This window comes from Centropristis striata, chromosome 9 (assembly GCF_030273125.1).
Source record: "Centropristis striata isolate RG_2023a ecotype Rhode Island chromosome 9, C.striata_1.0, whole genome shotgun sequence".
In the NCBI taxonomy this organism is placed as follows: Eukaryota; Metazoa; Chordata; class Actinopteri; order Perciformes; family Serranidae; genus Centropristis; species Centropristis striata.
In genome coordinates this window covers 20964443-20987371 of record NC_081525.1, presented here as the reverse complement: position 1 = coordinate 20987371, position 22929 = coordinate 20964443, and the positions used below count along the sequence as shown (strand labels likewise).

General features: G+C 38.2%; 1 protein-coding gene across 3 annotated transcripts in view; it reads left to right on the top strand.

Annotated features, from left to right (window-relative positions):
• Window positions 1–22929, top strand: part of LOC131977504 (contactin-associated protein-like 4) — a 139906-nt gene that overhangs the window by 84094 nt on the left and 32883 nt on the right. For all 3 annotated transcript variants that reach the window (XM_059340835.1, XM_059340838.1, XM_059340836.1), the window contains 4 exons: window positions 10630–10736; window positions 16672–16791; window positions 16884–17084; window positions 19514–19682. In XM_059340835.1, the coding sequence (XP_059196818.1) occupies window positions 10630–10736; window positions 16672–16791; window positions 16884–17084; window positions 19514–19682 (597 nt within the window). The remainder of the gene's footprint in view (window positions 1–10629; window positions 10737–16671; window positions 16792–16883; window positions 17085–19513; window positions 19683–22929) is intronic.

Genomic DNA, 22929 nt, shown 5'->3' with positions numbered 1-22929 from the left:
TTAATACTAAGTTCGTGATTAATTTGCGTTTTGCTCCTAGCTTCAACCGAGTGCAGAAAGAAGCAGGGGGCTGTAGTCAGTCTCAAGTCAACAAGGCTAATAAACTAGACTTGGCTATTTTCACTCCAAGACCCATAAAACATTGAAACATCTAGACAAGGGATTAAAGGATTTAAAGGATAAATCTGGATATATTCTATAATTTTCTTATTCTCTGCAAATCCCATGATGCTGAAAATAAGTATTGTCTATTTTTCCCAAAGCCTGATATAACTTAAATAGCTTTAATTGAACTCACTTGAACACATGTTACTGTTAACTTCAGTCATCCTCACATACACCTTCCTGCTGCCTAAATACTCACAATAATACCAAATATACTGCTGAAAATAAACAAATAAACCATCAAATGCAAAACATATTCAGAATGCATTTGTAAAGATTTACATTAGTCCTCCTTACAAAGTCCTCCCAGTCATATTACCAAATAATGCAACACACAGGAGCGTTTCCCAAATTAACGCCTTACTGGTGGCAGGAGCTCAACGTTTTCTCATACCAAAACGTCATAAAATGACTCATCTATTAACCTTCCATACATGGACTTTGTCACTCTTCATACTGTTACCTGACTTCCTCCTTTGCTCCCGTCATAATTTCTACGGCCACTAGAGGCTTGTCGCCTAACATAAATGTAGATATCAGGTGCTTGTTCAAACACTCTATCTGGTTGTTGGTTGTCTCATTCATGGGGTGTGGTAACAAAAATATAGAATATCGCCGGCTTTATCATTACAACTGAGCTCTTTGAGAGACAAGGTAACCTGGGGAGGTATATTCAAGATTCAGTAACAGCAACAAAACTAGCACAGGGTATATTTAACCCTCTTACCAAGTTTTGGGTCAAATTAAACTATTTCAAAGTTTAAAAATGAAATAAAAAATAGTTCAACGTATTTTTTCACAAAAGGAAAAAAATTAAAATGTAATTATTATTTTTTTAAATGTCATGTAAAACCATTTGATTTTATATGTAGGTCTTTCCAATGAACATAAAAAAGCTTTAACATGCATTTAAAAAAAATGAAAAACAAGGTAATTATCCTCATTGAACCATGATCTATGAGAGGTAAAGAGCACAATTGCACTAAACATTGTTTGAAATGGTTAGTTATGGAGTTATTAAGGAAATAAAAACAATGTTAATTGGGATTTTTTTGTTTCTGACACATGATTAAACATGCCCCGGGTCAAATTGACCCACAGACATTATTGCTGTTCCTGAGAAACGAACATAACAGGAGGGTTAAATTAAGAATAAGACAGGTTGCTCATTAGCTGGACTGTTCCCTTGCTGCTGACTAACTGCAGTTTCAGGACCATAGACTGTATAAAATAGGACCTTGATAATAGGATTAATAAAACCTTTCCAGGACCTTGGAGAGCGCTGCAGCAGCATTCAGTCTCACATTTCAGAATTTACCACATTTGAAGGCATATTTGTAGCATTTTAAACCAATTCATGTGATTAAAATGTAATTACATGTGCTTAAAAATCTGTACAAGCTTTCTATTTCATAACAATTGTATTTGTTTGCTCAGATAGAGGCATAGGTAAAAAGAAACTACACATTCACAACTAAATATTGCTTTTAATTGGTGCCACCTTTCATTATAAATATGGGAATGCAAAGACAAATTATGATATCAAAATATACCATTTTAGTCTGCTGACTATGGCTTTTTACTCAAAATAAAGTTCTAAAAGAGGATCTTTCTTATAATCCTCACTCTTCCTTCCATATACACTTATGCAAGTTTCCATTTCTGAACTTCTCTCTGGGGGGGCTAAATGACTTGTTTTTAACACGGAATGAAAGAGATCTTGTTGAAAAATCCTTCCCTAAGGCATAAGATAAATCAGGGATTGAAAGGGGAGCACCCGTAGGCATTTAATAATCCAAAACTCCCATCCCTGGCCACTTAACACTCCGGCTACACTTAACTGCGTTCCTGAAGAGACACTGAAAGACTTACTGTAAGTGCTGCTAAGTGGATTAATTAGCACTGAGAGGCAAATGTATTTCATCTCCTCGTTCACTTAAGGTGACTATCGCTGACAAAATGGGAAGGAGGTTCTTCCTAAATTATAATGGAGGGAATAGAGTTTAAGTATACGCCAACAGGGCACAGTTATACAGTTAGGTAAGGTGGTGGGCTTCAGGTCCTTCTATTGATAAATGCAAGGTTCATACTACACAATATTCTTGTCTGTTATTATGTTCACTGGTAGATAAAACGATTATTGTTGTAAGTTTTCTCTGTGGCTAGGTCTGATCCATGAATCATTATTATTATTATTATTATTATTATTATTATTATTATTATTATTATTATTATTATTATTATTATTATTATTATTATTATTATTATTATTTTTTTTTATAAGAGGGCCAGTCTGACTGCAGGTTTTGTTTCAACCAGGCAAGAACACAACTGAGTGAAGACAGTTCAGGTGATTTTAATGATACCTGGTCTAGGAACTGTCACAAGGCGAGACAAGTAGGTACCCATAGAACCCATTTTCATTCAGATATCTGAAGGTCAGAGGTCAAGTGAAAATGGGAATGCCAGTTTAGTGAAGTGGTTAGAACACTCCTGCGGCTCTTCTGGTTTGCATGTTCTCTCCAGGTCCTCCAGCTTCCTCCCACAGTCCAAAAACGTGCAGCTTAGGTTTAATTAATAACTCCAAATTGGTCTGTCTCTGTCTCTATGTGTCAGCCTTGTGATAGTCTGGTGACCTGTCCAGGGTGTACGCCGCCTCTCGCCCAATGTCAACTGGAATTGACACCAATATTTTCATTCTAAAACGGAGCCCACCTTTTAACCCTTTTGTTGTGTTCATTTCTCAGGAATGTTCCTGGGTCAGTTTGACTTGGGGCGTGTTTAATACAGTTTATAAAAAAGTGTCAGAAGCCAAAAAATTCACATAAACATTGTTTATATTTCATTATTAACTCCATTTCTAACCATTTCAATCAATATTTAGTGCAGTGGTGTTCTTTACCTCTCACATATCATGGTCCAGTGAGGATAATTTGTTTTTCAGAAAAAGAAAAAAACAATACAATAAAATACAATAGTTTTACATGAAAAAATGTATTATACATTTGATTTTTTTTTTTCTTTTTACGGAGTGATTTTAACATGATACAAAAATGTGTAAAATAAACCATTTTCATCTTATATATTGATTACACTTATTAAATCAAGCAGAAGAAGTTTCATCACAGAAAAATATGTTAAACTATTTGTTTATGAAATTTTTGAATTTTTTCAAAAATTTTTCAAAATTTTTTCAAAAATTATGAAATGGGTCAATTTGGCCCACAACATAAGGAGGAGGTAAACAAAGTAATATTCACCAAGATAACAGGCAGTCCTGTGGGTCTCTTAGGGTTATCAGTACAAAAACCAAAGTGTAAAATCAGCAATTTGTGTTTTTGTGAGGTTTTATGTACAGGATTATTTCTTGGCCAGGAGCAGTGGCTTTCTGGGGTCAAGTTGTCTCTGTCAGGATGCCACACTGTAGTGTGCATGAAATAAACCAGTTTCTTTTGACTATATCCATCTGCAAATTATTCCAAATGGGATGGTGAGTCAGAAGCACAGGGTCCAAAATCTGACCGACGTGGCGAGGGGAGGGGGTGTCAGACATTGTCTGAGCAAGCACTTTTCTAGAAGCTGACACCTTTAGGACAAACTCGCTTTCCAAGCCTATGAAGTCTCTGAACTTCCTCCTCACAGCTCCTTCCTGCCGACCTCTCTTCACACTGTACTAGTGTGTTTTTTTTTAGCCGAAATAGATGAAGCTGTCAGAAGGCAGTAATACAGACCTCTTTGCTTCTGTCAGGCTCCTGACAACAATAATACACCTTGTCAAAACAAACACACATGCACATATACCAACATATAAAAAGAGACACAGGTCACCCAGAGGTCCAGTTTTCTTGTTTTGTTTGACTGCCTGTGTATTTGTCTGTCTGTCAGCCACTGACTTTATGACACATACACTCAGCTTACCCTTCGCACTCCCGTGCCATCCCAAACTCTCCCCTGTGTGTGTGTGAGTGTGATGTAGCAGCTTATCCAGGACTAGGCGCAGAGCTGACTAAAAGCATTCAAATGCATACCTTTCCCTCTCTCTCTCTCTCTCTCTCTCTCTCTCTCTCTCTCTCTCTATCTATCTCTCTCTCTCTCTCTCTCTCTCTCACGCTGTTCAGCAGACAGCAGTTATTTGAAGTCTTTGTAGGACATCCCAGTCTGCCTGTCCAGTAATAGTGTGCAGATCGGGGGCTGTGCTGTGTTGGTTTAGCCAGAGGCAGTAATAAAAAACCAGGGGAGATTGGATGCAAGCCCTGTGATCCAAGCTACGTTATAGGACACTGTCACACCGCACTCGAAACTTTTAGATAAGCTACAAAGTCTCTTCACTCTGTTAATCCAGGAGTCCTGTGATCTGAGCTGTGGTGCAGTACGCTGTCACATTGCATTGCAAATTGTTAGTCAAGCTCAAAGCCCTCCGGAGATTTATAGAGGACAAAGTGTTTGCAAAACTAAAAACTTTTAGCCCCTGAAAAGATTAATAGTAGATTTAGTGATACGGGCTACAGTGCATTTCACCATTTGACCCAGGCTTGTGTTCGTGCACCTCTCTGTAATTTTCTCTCTCTGTGTTCCTGTTTGAGGCTCCCTTTCGCTGCCGACAGCAAACTGGATATTGAGACAATGACAGAAAACTCCACCAGCGCTGCAGGAAAGAGTTGCCCACTGTGACCGCAGATGGTTCTTGCCAAGAAAAGTTGAATTTTCCCAACTTTTGCCGAGTGCAGCGGTACTAGGGACAAAGTGGATGTTGAGAAATCCAGCAAAATGGGTGCATGCACAGGCATTTGTCTAGCTGCTCTTCTTGTCTGCTCCTCCAATGAAGATAAAGTATTTTCTCTGGTTATTCATTCTGGAGCCTGCATAGGAAAGGAAGTGGCCTGATGGTAACTTGTGGTATTTTTATGTGCCGGGCTTCTAATTAATTCACAGAGGAAATTAGGTTTAATAGTTTAAAAATGTTAGTAATAAGTGACCTTAAAATGAAAGTGAATGTTGAAGAAATAATCATGATTTTAGTTTTTTCCCCCTGTTTTAATTAGGAAAGATCTTTAGGATTTCACAGGTGGAGAAGATCCCAAAATAGCAAAAGATTTATTGACATTTTGCGAAATACACTTAATTGCTTTCTTGCTAAGAGTTAGATAAGCAGATGCCACTCTCGTATTTGCAGCCAGCAGACATGCACTGTACATGACAGTTGTATCGATACTCATCGATCTCTTGGCAAGAAAAGAAATTAAGTATATTTCTCCCAATGTTCAACTTCTTTTTACCTCAGCCCTCAAATGAACAGCTATATATCAACTATTCACCCCTTGTTGCCTTGAATTCTTGAAGAAAACGTTGTTTTTTGCTTTCACAGTGAACAGGGAATCCAAAAATGGAGCCAATAATTATTTTCTTCAAGAACTCAAGGTAAAATGTGGTCAATAATTGTTATACAGGGTGAAAAGGTGAAATATTCACTTCACATTTCAAAAGCATTGCCACTGTGTTTAAGCTTGGCTTTGAAAATAACCACTGAAACAATCAGCTAAGAAAATAAACACCAAAAAAAAAGGATAAAGAACAAGAAAGGATTGGTAAAACTTTCAGGATTAGGCCCTGACTATGACAGGAAGAAAGTTTCCCTCAATTCTAATGATCGCTCTCTCACCTCTTGTTCATCATAATAACAGGAAGAAAGCAGTTTATCTTTTGCTATTGACTGCCCTGTTTCTAACCAGCCTCATTTTTTAACTCTGCGGGTTGAACACAGTCTCTGTCTCGCTACAGTCCCCTGACCTCATTTCCTCAGGTTCACTGTCCAAATACAGTTGATATATCCAGTCACTGCCTCCATCTCGCTGCAGCTCACTTCATCTTTCCTTCCCTCCATCACCCTCAGCCGTCTTTCTCACCTCTTCCTCCCTACCTTCCCTCCCTTTCCATCCTGCACCATCCATGCTTCCTAATTCCTAAATCCTCTGACCATACCTCCTTCCTTTTCATTCTCTTAGATACCTAGCTCTGCTCCAGGAAGATTTTCTCTCACAGTGTATATGCTGCCATGTATTTCTATCATTGTGAGGAGATATCTATCTATAAAAGCAAGAAGGTTGTGTGTGTGTGTGTGTGTGTGTGTGTGTGTGTGTGTGTGTGTGTGTGTGTGTGTGTGTGTGTGTGTCTAGGGCATATCTCACTGACCGTTACTCAGACTGACCTAAAATTTTGTATGTGGCTTGCTCAGGGCACAAAGGCGTGCATCCTCGATTTTTGAATTCATTTTTCAAAATATCATTATTTAGGATGTGTTGTAGCATTGCACTCTTTCTGACCGGACCCCTTTTAGAGGAGCTCCACTCTATTGTGTGATAGGCCTACACCTGGTCAGTAACCCAATTCGCTGTGGATTTCCACCCTGACTCATCTCATCTGTAAGTCTATTTAGCCTACCTATCTTTCAGAGTTTTAAAGTGCGCTACAAGGTTCGATTTTCCAATAATATTAAAATAGTTTCCAGCCAATATCAATGTTCAATGTGTATGTGCTGGATGGTGTGCATACCTTATGAAAAGAAAGTGTTTTAGTTGCAGATGTTGTAGTGGTCTGCATAGCCACAATATATAAAACACAATAGTTATCAATCAATCTACACATTCCACAACACACCTAATAACCCTTACTCACATTATTCACATCCATCTGTTTGGGTTGCATGTAAACGTATTCCCTTCTATATCTATGTCTGTATATAAATGATTGTTTCTTTTTCTTAAAATAACAATTTCTGTGTCTCTTTATATCTCAATGTACATCCATGTATTACCCAATATACACTTTGTATATTAACACTACGCAAGAGTATTACACCTCATTGTACATTCCACTTTCACACACAACCTCATTTGCCCATAATTGAAAATTCTACTTAATCTCCCACTATACGAATACATACTTCCTACGGGCACTGCACTAGTTTTGGTTAAAGTCAGGGTAATGATTTGGGATAGGGAAGGAGTTATGGTGTTAAATGTTAGGCTTAAGGCGAGAGAATGTATTCAGTTAATATAGGCACTCATGAGTGTAGAAGTACAAACGTGTGTGTGATGACAGAAGCTGTCTAAAATAGTTTTTGTGGAGAATGTTGTGGAAGTAGTTTTCACACCTGACTGGCAGGATAAATTGAACATGTAAAATATGCGGATCATTACATTTTCAAGTTTATTTGACAGGGACCACGAATAATAAACATAAATCTCAAAACTTGAAATTTGATGCATTATACAGAAGAGCTGATTTTCATCTCCAGTCCCCAGGCAGGTAACAATAATACACACAACATATACATGATATTCAACAAGCACTTATATAATACTGTTCACTATGTACATCGTCACAGGATGCGCATGGTATTTACGTAAACATTTGTGGTTATTTGATTAATTAATAATGGCTCAGTAGTTATAATTTATGATTAGATTAGATTACAAACCCCCTAGGTTTAATTTACTACCCTTTCAGGCCCTTAAGGCTGAAAATGTCCACTTCCAAAAAAACGTGACAAAAATTTTACAGATTAATATTTTTTTCTCCTTTGTTTTCTGCATTAATCTCATAAACAACTTCTGCCCTGCTCAAAACTACCAAATGTTTAAACATTTTGGGCATTTTAACCCTTTAAATGCCAGTTTGATTGCACGATGTCACTGATGTTTTCTTATGGAAAAAAAAACAAAAATGTAGGTTTTTTTTTCCATATGATAAATAATTTTTGGCTGCGGCATTGGTTTTTATCACAGCCTTGATTATGTCAAAGATTAAGAAAAAAATAGATTTTGGTGCATTTTTAGTTTTTGTGTAGTGTCAGATTTAAAATGTACTACCCTTTCAGACCTTTAAAGCTCCACTTCCAAAAAAGCCAATAAAAACTTTACAGATTAATTTTTTTTCTACTTTTTTCTGCATAAACCTCTTAAACAACTTCTGCCCTGCTCAAAACTACCAAACATTCAAAGATTTTGAGGATTTGAACCCTTTAAATTCCAGTTTGATTACATGATGTCACTTTTTTTCTTCATTTTTAGCCATATTTGCCACTTTTCAGTGAAAAATGGCTGAAAATGTCACTTGTGGTCCCAGAGGGTTTAACGTTATTTGACTCACTCAAATGGACTGGAACTTGATCAATAAACAGGAAATTATTTAATGACGTGAAATAATGAAGCGTATTGGCAGTTTGTCTCTTGACAGTTTCTATCTATTCTTTGTAATTTCCTGTCAGCTACATCCTGTGATAATAGCTGAAATGAGAGATTGAAATAGCCACATGAAAATGATAAAAGCAAATAAAAAAACGGAGCAATCATATCTAACATTAGCTGGAACTATTTTACTGACATTTTATTTTATTTTATTTTAATGACATGATTTGATATGGTCAAGCAGTTTATTTGCTAGTGTTCATAACTCCAACAACAAATTATCTTTGTTATGCCATACTGTATATCAGCTACTTAATTTTAGGGTTTCCACTTTGAAGTCTTCTTGATCTCCCTGTCAGCATTAGGCGAGTTTCCATTAGGTACTTTTCCCTCGAGTGAGCTTGGGAGAGAGGATCCGCCCAACTTCACCGGTTAGCGGCTCAGAAAGTACCATGCCTCGGGTAGGTACTTTTCTGAGCCGCTACTAACTTGTAGACGCTGATTGGATACGGTTGAGGATATGGCGTGATAAGAACTCGACACTTGAACTCGATAAGATCGCCATTTTTAAAATAAATAAGCAGAGCAGACTGAGACGAGAGAATCGAGAACAAGAAACCAAAGAAGAGAAGACGATGGACAAAGGAAAAAGAAAGTACGACTGTTTGGACTTGCCACATTGGTCTGTTGTCAATGCCTCGTCACTGACGTCATGGTCAAAATTAACTAACTAGTGGGTGTAGCCAAAACACTCAGCCACTTTCCAAAAAGTACTCAGAAAGTACTCGGTGAAAACACGCCTATTTATTTTGCTAGTTCCAGCTGGTGGATGCTCAGTAACTTTATTCTTCAGCCTAGTCTCCTGTAATCTATAATGTGGTCTTACCCATATAACACAAACTTGAAGTTTCACAGCACTGTGCTAGGACCAAAAATGAAAGAAACGATATCACACAATCAAAAAATGAAAACTCATTGTCTTGTTTTTTCTGTAAATCAAACGACCTTGCATTCTGCAGCACATCTGTCTGCGTATGTTACATGTTTAAAGTAGTGCGTAAGTGTTAACAAATACATCATTCAGTTTATACACACTCATTTACTGCTTTACATCTAAATGTTATGAACAAGTCCATTCGGGTGGCTCGCTCGATCGTTATAATTGTTTCATTTATTTTACTGGAATTAATGTGAGATTGTAAAGGAGAAACACATTCTCTATATTGGAAGTTAGAATTACTGTTTATGCAGTACTCTTGTGTGTTGTACATTCTGCTTGTGCAACTGCAAATACAAATTAGCTTATTAGTACTCAGCTGGAGTTGATTAAATTGCACTTGGTCAATTGAATAGTTTTGCAGCTGACTTTCTAGTGTTATAGGCCCCCAACAGCCAATGACCTCCCCTCACCTTTAAAAGCACCACTTAAACCACAAATACATTCTCATCATGTGGGAAACATTATGGATATCATCCACTGCACCAGCAGGACGATCAGTTTTGCTGTTGTGATTGCGTGATGTGGGTGTGTGTGTGTGCGTGCGTGCGTGCGTGGATATTGCATGCAATTGTGTAACACCAATCAAACAAAAACAATACAGCTTGGAGTGTTTGTCGGCACATTTGATGCCTGAACAAAAGGGAAAAAAGCTGAAATTGATTTGTTTAAATAAACAGGATGTAATGGATTCTACTTTATGTTTCTCTGTGTGAACATACAATAAGTTGATCAGAAGCTGCTTAGAAAAATGTCCTTTGTGCATCTTAGGAGCAACTCAGCAGATGGGAGCCTAAGGAAGGAAATATGGTTCCATGTCTTGAAAAAAGGTGTTTCTTTTATGGCCAAAAACATGTAAACAAATAAGAAAAATGCTTCTTTGTTTTTTGGGAGACGAGGTTGGGGGAGAGTTTAAGAGTTATTTCTCTGGCTGACGCAATGTTAGTTAACAATACTTACAAAGGGATGTTTCAACTTCAGCTTCCTCTCAGAACATGCACCTGCGCTCCACTTGACATGAAAATAAAGACTTGTGAAGTTTCCGTTAAAAAGCCTGAAACTTTTTTTTTGTTTAAAGGGCTGCTTTTATTCAGGTCCCTCCTACGCACCTGCTCATCAGAACAAGCAGGTGTGCTGAAGGCCTGTTGTTCCTTTTCATACCAACATCCTTGAGAAACTTTTTAGAGAACTTTTTACAGACGCTGAGGTTCTCTCTCTCTGTCTCTGTCTCTCTCTCTCTTTCCCTCTCTGTCTCTGTCTGTGTTTCTGTCTGTCTCTCAGGTGCTCCCCCAGTCACTGTGAACATGGAGGTAGATGCACTCAGTCATGGAGCACCTTCCACTGTAACTGCTCCAACAGCGGCTACCGAGGAGCCACCTGCCACAGCTGTAAGCAACCAGCAACAGGGCATCTGCAGGTCTTTAAAATGTTGAAGCCTAAAATACAATAATGGAAATAGAAGTGATTAAAGTGTTGAAATGTGGTCAATACTTTTTAATAACCTTATTATATCATAATGCAGCAAGAAAAGGTTTTAGTCAAATTAAAGACATACTATCACCTTAGTTGTTATAATAAATGTGTTGCCTATTTTCAGCAGATATACAGACTTTAAAATAATGCCATGGTTTGTGTTCGGCCACTTACTGAACCAGCTCCGTCACGAGTAGAAAATGTTAATCGAATACATTAATCTTATGATGGCATAAGCCCCATAGGTCTGTCATTGTGTGGGCAAGAGGCGAGGTGGACAGGACCAACTGAACCAGGACTTGAAACAGGGAGTAGGGGTTTGCGTCCCATTGTTGGACATTTTCTCGTGAAGTAGTATGTCCCGTTGTTTTGAAGTTTTGTCTGAAATAAGTTGCTTTTCAAACCCTGTTCATTTTACCAAACTTGAACCATTTGGGTTTTATTACTCACCTTAACCAGTGTTTCAAATAGTGATTGTCACATGTTCGCAGTTTGTCACAGGAGTGACATGTTTGAAGTGTGTTTGAAATATTGGTTGTTACGTGTCATGATGAGAATGGGTTTCAGTGGTTCAGAAACCTTCATATTCAACATTTTGGTGGTTAAAAAAATGTTGAAAATCAAAGTATCTGTGGTTTGCAGACATGTAAAATGCTCACATTTATGCTGGTGACTGGGATGAATATATAAGGTAGAGTAAATGATTGCATAAATATTCAACCCCTAGAGAAACTGACCTAATTCAACAGAGGTCCAGCTAGTTGATGGCAGCAGTGTCACCATTACGTAGTCAGTGTGTTTACATGCACAGTTTAATCGAGCTATGCTTAAAATTAAATTTTGCCGTCTAACCAGACTTCTGTCCTTGTTCCAGTTTACATGCAACTGAGAAAATCGAATAACTGATGGAAACATGTCCTCCTCCTCAACACTAGGTGGCGATATGCGTCATTTCAGCGGGTTAATACGACCACCTTTCCGGTTGACCTATTGCGTCATAATAAACAAGTGGAGAAAGGCGGGAAACCGACATTTACATACAACAAGAACAAGAAGATGGATGGTGATACTGACCTGCTACTACTCGGCTTTTCTTAGATGTTTCTGTTCCGCGGTCATTCGCCAGCGTGGGGGGGTGGGGTGTGGAGCATGCGCACATGTGTCTTGTCATCCCGAATTACATTATCTGGGTGTCTTAATCGGAGTTGGAGAACTCCAACATTAGTCATTTCAGTTTTTTTCAAGTGTCATGTAAACGTACTGAGTGAAATTGAGATCACCTGAGTGCAGTTAAAGTGTGTCAAGTGATCGTAATATAAAAAAACATGTGTCTGGGAGGTCCAGTCTCTGGTTCATCACTATTCCTGCTACAACTGCAACATGAAGACAAAATAACACTCCAAGCAACTCAGAGAGAAGATCATTGAAAAGTATAAGTCAGGAGCAAAGTCAAAAAAGCCAAATTATACTGACCATGATTATGTGTGAAAGCAGTTAAAGAGTGAAACATCCTAGGGGGTGAATACTATTTATTGGCATTGTATCTGCTCTTAGTTACTAAATGCTCTACTTAGTTCACCAGATAATATGTAACTTTGTTGTTTTTTGGTGCTGGGCAGGTAAATGAGGTACGTATCCACAGTCAGTGTATTACCTTGCATAGATGGTGCCCCCCAGTTTGGAGAAGCAGGCAGGAGTACTGACAGAGCAGCTAAGCAACATATACCTCTCCCTGTGTACAGGTGCAGAATCAGTTTAAGTGTACACTGTAGTTAGAGTATTTTTATTGCTTTGCCTTTTTTCTGATGGGGAATTGAAGCCGGCATGCCCCCTTCAAAGCCACCAGACTCCTTTGACACAAATAGCAGTTTTACACACAGGAGTTACTAGTCTACTGCTGCCTCGATCAGTTCGTTTGTTTGTGTTTGTTGTGTTTCTTTAATGTTTTAAAGGGTTAGTTCGAGCCCCGAGTTTCAGTCTTCTGTGAGCTAATATTCCTCTTTTTGTCAAAGCACTCTGGTGGCTTTGAAAAGAGCGCATAGGAAGTCTTCAGTTCTGCTAGAGTTAACATAAACAAGGGCTGTGTCATGACAAGGTAACGAGGTGAAAATATTCTATATAGAGCACACACTTATGATATGGATTGTTTTGGGTTATTTTTGCTGCTGTCCCTGTTTACAGCAGTGAATTTTTTGTCTTTATGTGGCGTGCCGACCTTCATCTACTTCACTCCAGAGAGACTTTAAATCTACCACACTTTATTTATAAATTACAAAACAAGGAAAAAGACATTATTATTTAGATTTTCTATCTCTAACGAGGCAGAAGAGTAACAGGAAAATATTATTCACTTCATGAGCTGTTCTTCTTATCTTCTATAGTTGAAAACGTGTTTCACTCCATTTCAATATTTCTGGTGGGTTTTTTGGTGTATTTGTGTTTGTTCAATAGCTGAACATGCAAAATACAATAGTGTGCATAAAATAGGGGCATCTTTTTTTCCCTCTATTGTCTACTGATAGTCGGCTGAATATTAAATCTTTGAGAAACATCTAACACAATGTATAAAATGCCTCTGATTAATAGAGAATAAGATTAATACAGTGTTCTAGACATGCTCTCATTGATTTTTGCTTTAATAGCAATGAGACCCCATGTCCCCTAACACTTAATTTCCCTTTTGTTTTTTATACTCTATTGTTTCAGAACTTTAATTAGCCATGTTCAATCGGGAATAGACTAAACAGATTGTTGGTACATTATTATACTGGGTAAATTAGATTTCCTTTTACTTTTAAAGTCTAATTTCTGACTTTCGGACACTGCAGATGTCCCACTATTTCTTATTTTATTAGTTCATTTCAATTGTGTGTGCATATTGGTGTGATATGTTTGTGTGTAACTGTAGGCCAGTCTGAAGTCATGTGACATTGGACACGATGTGGCAGAGGTTCATGCTGGAATAAATCACCCGTCACTTAAAATGTATCATTCTGTCACAGACAAAGAACCACTTAAAAAAAGAAAAACAATATATTCTCTTTAAATTAAAGCAAATGTAGGATAAAGTGATGTTTGGGAACATAAACAATACACTTTTAAGTATATTATATATTTAAATATGGCCTAATGTAGAAGCGATCTCTCATTTTCTCAAATATCCTCAGAGGGAAACTATTTGTTTTGCAGAACAACTTCAATTTAATGAAAGATTAAAATTAACCATAGGCCTAAATTGGTCAGCATTGGGGTATTTTTCTGCTAATCTACAACAGCAGTTTTATAAATCACACAAAACAATAATTAAAGTGACTCTGAATACTTAAGTTACACATTTTCCTTCTGACTGATTCAATTATGTAAAGTGCAAATCAAGTTTAACAGGCTTTTGGTACAAAATGAGCTTAAACAGCCAGGCTTTTTTTCCTCTCTTACTCCTACATAACCTGTGGAGAATTGTGGATAAGTTTGCACCAAATTTGACATGCTGCTTTCCAACTAAAATAGCCTGGTTGGTAATACATAATGCAGAAATAAAGTGTCACCTTATCCACTGAGTGGCAGCTGAAGAAAGAACAAAGGCATCCTGCTGTAGATGAAAGCTACAATTTTCACCCACTTGCCACTTCAAACAGCAAGCATCAACCACAGTGTCAGAACAAGTGGTTTGAACTTCTTTCTGCTTTCTTCATATTTTCATTTCAGAGGTATAAGGTTTTCCAAGTGGTGTGTTAAAACAGGTTATTATAAAATTCCTGCTTCACCATTTTGAGATTTTTTTTATTGCATTTCTAACAACTGGTGAGCCAACAAAAATGACCATTTATGTAGCACTAATTGGCACCTGCAGACAGCAGCTACAGTACTGAGTTTTACTGTGAAATGTTTTTTAAATTGTGTTTGTGTAAAAAGGTTAAACAGGCTGCTGATTTCACACACGATACCACAACAAGTGGTAGCAGTTAAGATAGCTTTCCTCCGGTAAAACCACTGATACAAAAAAAGACGTGAGGTCTTTTGACCTCACGTGAGCTGCTGTGCATTTATTAACCTCTCCACAGGTAGGAAGAGGTAGGATAACACCAGCAAAACCAGAAAACCACTTCACTTCTGGCATTTAAGTACATTTAATTACTGTTTAACCGGTGTTTTATAACACCTTACCTTACCTAATTTAGATATCTTTCCAGTGACAATGTGATTTATTCTTGCCAGATACAACGTGCATATCTTCTCAAAACTTTATTAATCAATCACTTCCAAGCATATCACAATGAAGATGAAACCACAATTAACAGGGGATTGTATCTGAAAACAAAATTATTCCAACTTTATGGAATAATAAGTAGTATGTTTACGCTTGTTTTAGTCTGTTTAAAACCATTGGAACCCCACAAAAGAAGTTGTATCCACCAATTAACTAAAGAAAGAGCCACTTACTTTTTTATTCAAATATAACTGTGCAACTAATGTTAACAACATTAACAACTAATGTTAATGTTCTTTAACTCTGGGGGAAAAAGAGGGGTTCTTCATTGAAAGTTTTTATGAGAAGGTATTTCTACCTTACAGACCAAGTGCTTTACAATTTGCCTCTCATTCATGCATGCATTCACACACCACAGGTCAGAGCAGCCAGTCAAGGCGCTGGCCTGCCCGTTGGCACCACAGGGTTCAGTGTCTCGCTTAAGCACACATCGACATGCGGAGCTGCCAACCTTGTGATTAAAAGGCAACTTGATCTTTCTGCACGCCTGAGATTGTGGAGCCTATAATATTTAGTCCAAAAAGCAAGTATACTATTATATATATTTTTTGTGCTGAACAGTTCCAAATATTGCTATATAGGTCAGAACATTTAAACTAGAACGAAAGACTTCTTTTTAGGCTCAGAACGAACGGCAAAATCATTTCACTTCCTTCGCGGCGTTATCAGACTAAATTGCAGAGAAGGGTAGAGATAGGGAGATGAAACCAAAAAAAGAAATGAGGACTGGAAGATATCATACAGAAAGAAAGAGTGAGGAAAGGAGTAAGAGGAGGGTAGAAGAGCATTCTGAAAAGGAGAGTGAGTCCTCAGGCAGACTGTTCTTTCTACATAAATGGATTTAAACTTAGAGACTGCCTACAGTATTTTAGGTGAGTAAAATTAGAAATTAAAGAGATTCTGCCTTTGATAACACTGCCAAGCATTGATTGAGTCTGTCTACGCTCTGGTGGTGTGATCAGCTGCGGCTGGATCAGAGCCAACTCAGGTTCCCCCACACATGCTGCTCACCTCTGTGTTTGTTGTATCGGGTACCTTTCTCAAGCTGGATCAAGGAAAAGTCTTTGACTGACAGAAAAAACGGGGGGTTATATAATGTGGAAAACTTTCATCCACTGTTAAGAAGTTGACTCCTCACTTATTTTTCCACAATATATTGTAGTGTATGTGCATGTGCGCGTGTGTGCATTTGTGTGCATGCATGTGTGTGTGTGTGTGTGAGAACATTATGTAACCAGAGGGCTTTATATAATTACCTTAGTTTCATTGTTGCCACTTTTTCATTGTTACATAACTGTTTTTAATTGCTTAATTCCTTTTTTGAAATTAATAATCCAATTGGCCTTCTCTGCTCTTTTGTTATTTCGGCTGCAGCACTAATGCAAAAATAGTGTAAGGGAGGTATATATATGTATATATATATATATATATATATATATATATATATGGAGGCAGCAATGTATATGAAGGTGCAGCAGTCCTGAACTTTGCTTTTGGGAATGGATCTGGTCAATGTTTCTTCACAAATCAAATTGAAAGATGTTATTATTGTTTATATCCTTTTATTGCATTTCCTTTTGCAGCAAGATATGAACAGTCATGTGAGGCATACAAACACAAAGGCAACACGTCAGGACGTTATTACATAGATGTGGATGGAAGTGGACCCATCAAACCCCAGCTCATCTACTGTAACATGACAGGTAACACACAAAGACACACATACACACATGTGGTACATCATTATATACTATATATGTATTTACTTCTCTCTTTCTGTCTTTCTCTCCACCAGAGGACGTGGCATGGATGGTGATACAGCACAATAACACCGAACTGACCACGGTGCATTCGTCCCCTGACAGTAACCAACATTTAGCGCACTTTGACTACGCTTCTGAAGAGGAGCAGTTAGCTGCCATCATCAGCCAATCAGATTACTGTGAACAGGAACTATCCTACCACTGCAAGATGTCCCGCCTCCTCAACACACCAGGTACAACAAGATCTCCAACATAAAAGACAGAATTGACCATTTGTCAATACCACCCATAATGACACATATGATAGTTTGTCAAAAGCTGCTCACGGTACAGAGCAGAGCATTCTAAAAATAGCACACACTTCATGATACATACATTTACGGTTGGCGGTTATAAAAAAGGCTGCGGTTTCTGTGAATTTATGCTACAAAACCTAGGTTAAGGGTAAAAAACTTCCAGGTTAGGCATTCTAAAAGACAGTTCAAACATTAAATAAATGTATGGAATTGCCAGAAGTAAAGTCGTTACGAGAGTGACTACCGGAAGTTACATAAAAAAGCGGGATACACAAAACGTGAGCCACGTATATAACAGAAGTTACGTTAAAAATTGTTACCCTTTGTTTTCACACGCGACACGAACCTCGTCCTCCTGGGTAAAAGTCATAGACTGTATATAAATAATGGACGTAGTCACTGTGGCGTTACATATTGGTTTGTAGATGGCTCAATCGAAGCATCAAGTTCAACATTACACCTGTCGCCATCTTGCTTTACGTCCATTGCCATCATTGTTTTTTTAAAAACCGGGAGTGACCATATTTGGACTGGGGAGGCGCGCTAACGGTAGTATCTAAAAATAAACTCTTAATGCTAAAACAAAATGTACATTACTTACTGGAAAAATTGAACAGCCTACTCCTTGGAGAGTCTTTGAGTATAACCAAACACTGAACAAGACATTTTTAAGTGACCAAATTGTTCAATTAAACTTTTGTGAAATTAAAACACACTGTGAATGGGTCAAAGTTCTAAAGCGAAAACGAAAGGCAAACAAGTTCACGACTGTTTAAAGATATTTCTTGGCCATTTTAAGGCTTCATTGACAATAGGAGAGAGATAGAATGAAAAGGGGAGACAGAGGGGAAGACATGCGGGAATGGGCTGCTAGTCGGATTCGAACCCAAGACCTCTGTGGTATGCGCTCTACCTGGTGTACACAGTGCTGTGGATAAGCATTATTTTGCTTCTTTCTTGGTGGCAGCCCGCCTTGTTAGCGACTTGTCAATCAAAGGTAACCATGCCCCAAATCATAAGCTTCTTTCTCATCTATTTTTTTTCTAAATGGGACCATTATTTACACAATTTACATCACAATTTACCGGATTTGCTTTACTAGTCAGACCCGGAGGTTGCTTCCTGGTGCAAGTCCCCCATTTGTTCGCCCCATACACCTTCCCTCCCTCCTCTGCCAAGTAAACTCCACATCGGCATCAATCATTACTACTATGTCAGCAAGATGGTGGCGGAGGACAGTCTAAAACGTAAATATGAGTCGTATTTTGCTGCCTGTGCAAACATCCTGTATTGACGTTTTTGATGGGAGCCCAGTCTGCCAGGCAAGACTTAAAGCTCTTTGATATCTTCTGTTGTTTCTCATTTCTGAGATGGGATCTTAAGGGAAAATGGTGATCTGTGATGGTGATGTCTTGTTGTTATTGTTTGTGTGTAGAGGAGGATGGTGTTGTAAGGGGGATGGAACCAGGATCAAAGATCTTTGCAAAGCAAGCTGTTCTATATGTTTGGGATCTATATCTGGAACAAGAGTTAATTTAGAAACTAATTAAAACGTCAATTAAATTTAAAATGTGCATTTTCTCCTGCTCACTCCGCTGCAGCAGCTAAAAGCGTATCCGCACCGCAACTCGATTTCTCAAGTAAATCGTCAGCTGCTTCAGGATCTGGGTGCTTTTTGTTGTACTTTCTTCACAAAATGACAATGTTTACAGTGGACGGGCTCAAAGTAGGTACTTACAAGCTGCATTTACCACAAAATGAAGGCATCTCATCTTCTTGTTGGAAGAAAATGTTAACATCTTGCTTTTACTCTTAAAAGGATAATAGAATACATGAGTTTCAAACAAGCCCATCATGTTTTAACCTGTGAGCCACCGCTGTATATTGCAAAGCCTATCATCATAAAGTAGTCTTCATAAAGTGGCTGCCCATTTTCTGTCTAGTTTTAGCAGGGAAAACAGCCGAGATGCATGGCCGAGGCCAGGCAGTAAGGCTGAAAGAGTTCAGTAGCTGACAGAAGGAGGTGTTTTGTGTTCAGATCCTGAAAAAGCTGGTTTCATTAGACAGGCAGGTGGAAGAAAAAGAATAGAAAAGGGGAAGGAAAAAGACAGGAAGATCGTTCTATTTTCCATTTGATGTGCAAGTGCAGACCAAATCAATCTACAAATGTGCTGTGATGAAAATATAGATGAGTGACAATTCTCTGTTCGAAACACTTTCCATTCAACTGTCTGGCACTGTCATTGTCTTACCTCTGATTCATGTGAACCTCCTCTTTGATTGGCAGTGCAACTGTTCCCTGAAGTACAAATAGTTATTTTCTTTTTTTGTTGTTAATTGTGTATTTGTGTGCATGTGTGTTTCAGAGGGTGCTCCGTTCAGCTGGTGGGTGGGAGGTCCAGGTCCAGGTCCAGGTCAGGTCCAGACGTACTGGGGCGGGGCTCTGCCAGGCAGCCGGCAGTGTGCTTGTGGTCTGCAGGACAACTGTCTGGATCCAAATCACTACTGCAACTGTGATGCCGACTACGACCAATGGTACCCTACCTTTATGTAAACCAGTTAAAACCCATAATATAAAAACTTAGAATCTGACCTTTTGATTCTCAGTATGAAGTAAGCAATAATGCATGAGAGTGCTCTGCTATACAAACCTATCTAATTTATAATAAGTGAGATTTCCTAATATATCAAATGGTTAATATGGAGGAAAAGAATACCATAACATGAGGTAAAAAGAAGTCAAGTAAGTTCTTTCTTTTATCTTTATTGGGACACTGAAGTACACTTCAGCGATGTGACTTTCAGAATTATCATTCTAGTTTTCAGAAATATCCTCGTCCAAAAAAGCTAGCTGGTAGATATTACTCCCACGTTTTCGCATTGCAAGCGGATGCAACTATTTCATGGCAGGTGTACTGCTCGGGACCAAGAGAAGTGCAGTGTTGAGTGTCAAGTTGTTTTGATGAGCGGCTCTTGAGAAAGCTGCTAACAGCAATACCAGAGGCCAAGCAATTGCCCCGTTCCAAATGGGTACGTTTTTAATGGACAAGGACATAAATGTGGGTTTTTTTGTTGTCGGTTTAACACATATCAGTGTTATTTTCACCAGAGAATTAAGAGTGAAGTGTTTTTTCTTTGGTTTCGATCCACCTATTTTCATCCGCTTCTCTGGGGCCAGCTCGTGGGGACAACAGGCTAAGCAATTTCTATGGTTACCTGCACTTTAATATATATTGGCCAGAGATTTATTGAGGTGTCTTGTAAAATAAGTTATAGATATATTACATTTTCAGTCATGCTAGCAGCTCGGCTCTAGAGATGGTCAACCGGTTGTTTGGTCAGTGGATCCAGTATTTTGTTCTAGACTAAAATAACAATTTGATGGATTGCCAATAAAATTAGGTGGAGATATTGACGGTCCCCAGAAGTAAATCCTGCTGACTTTGGTGATACCCCATTCAAAGTCTAGCACCATCATCATGGCAAAATTCTAATCTGCCCGATACTTATGATTATTTTGAAATACAAAAATATTTTTAAAAAACTGATAACCTTCCCATCAGCCTCTGCTGTACTTTGTGCTACTGTAAGAGTGAAAATGGAATATGCAAATAAGATGCTAATAATATGATGGAAACATATGTTTATTATGTTTTTTTCTTTATGCAGGTATAACTTTAGTTGGTTCTTAAATAATTGCTATAATGTTTACAAGTGTTTATAGTCATGTTAATATCCTGTTATCAGGTTGTCCACCTGGTGGTTGGGTGCAGGCAGGAGGTAGTGGTGTACGTCAGGAGGGGAGAAGAAGAGAGAGGGAGAGATGCGGAGGACTTAAATGTACTGTGCGACGAGGAAGCTCACTAAAAGTTAGACCCAGACCATGTTTGGACTGATTTATTCCTTCACACATACACTACTTTGCAAATGTTCGCATGCTCAATTCAGTTCAATTCAATTCAATTCAATTCAATTCAATTCGATTCAATTCAATTCAATTTAATTCAAAGTTTATTGTCATATACACAATATAAATGTTTCCTTGCACAATGAAAATCTCACTTTGCTGCCAGAGAAGACAGAAGTAAGAAAAAATAGAATTAAAAAAAAAATAGGATAGAAAAAGAACAATATGTGCAAATATATAAAGAATATATATGTATGTAAATATACGGTTTTGCAAAAGAGAGGCTGGTACAGTTATAAATAGTCTTTAAGGTGCAAGTTGAGCAGTATGCTGTGCAATAGTGCAAGTCTGATGTGAGGTAACAGTAAGTTGTTGACCAAGAGGTAGTGCAAATAATAGCTAGTTAGCTGTTGTGAAGCCTGATGGCAGTGGGGAAGATTGAGTTCTTGAGCCTGGTGGTCCTCCATTTCACACTTCTACCTCTGGCCTGGGGGCGGAGGAGTGCTTATATGCTAAATTAAGATGGTGAACATTATAAAGTTAGCTTAAAGCACACTGTCCAGCCCCACATAGCCACAAGCATGGCTGTAGACTGAGCCTTGTTGTAAATCAAACTACTGCATTTGTACTGCAATAAAATGTTATTATCTCATCATTAATGTCTATAAAACAATGATTTGGTTGGACGAGCTATGAAAATAAACATCACAATTTTTATATTTAAGGACAGGTGTAAAACATTGTAGACATATATTGCCTCTGGGACTCTTCAATTAAGTGATTCAGTTAAATCTGCCCCAATGCTTTAATTAACTCATTGACACATTTTAGTTTTTAACATTTTATTTTGACATACCGGTCACAAAAGAGGAATGAGACACCGAGCACAAATCCCAAGATATTTTAACATCCTTTTCTGTGTTTTATCCAATCCTGGAACCTTTTATTCAAATTGTTTTATCCATGCTGTAAGCAATTCAGTATTTAGGTCGCCTTCCACAATTCTGTGACCAATTCTACAGTTAGAGCCATTTTCCCATATTGTAACCAATCCTGCTGCTGTCTGCATAGCCACGGCCCTTCTTTCTATTTTCTCACTGCCCAAATTTGTGCGTCTCCTACTTTATTCTGATTGACTTTCTTCTGACGTGTGCCTATAGTCCTAGATTTATATTTTGACAAAATTCCACAGCAACTAAGCTGAAAGCTGGAACAGAGCAGAGAGACTAAATGGTGATGTTGAATGTGCAGATGAATCATAAAGCTGATGGGCGTTGTGTCAGCTGGAATGCTTGTCTTCATCGGAACGTAGCTGTAAAACCACAGAGAACAAATGAACAGTTTTACAGTATGTCCCACTTATTCAGAGTTCAGGTGGGCATACGTTTTACACTGCCTCTATGTGCATAAACATTCAACTTTCTAAAGCTGAAGCTTATTTACCTCCTTTACCCCCTTATCATCTTTTTTGTCTTCTTTTCTACATCCTTCTCTCCTCTATTCCTTTTCGTATCAACCTCCTCCTCCTCCTCCTCTTCATCTTCTTCTCTGTGTCCTCCTCTTCCTCCACTCTCTTTTTCTTTGTTTTAATCCTCTTTTGTTAACTTGTTACTTTTTTCTTTCCCATCCCCTATCCTTGTCTTTTTCCCTCTCCTTCCTCATCTCCTTCTGTTTCTTCTGCTCTGTCACCTCCTTGTCATCCTCCTCTTTGTCCCTCGTGTCTTTTTCTTCTCCTCCTGTTGTCATCTTTTCTTCTAACCCACTGCTCCTCTTAATTTTCTCTTTCATGTTCCCTTTCTTTGTCTTCTTCTTTTGCTCATCTCTTTCTTGTCCTTCTTTTTGTCTTCTTTATCTTTTTTGTCCTGTACTTGTTTC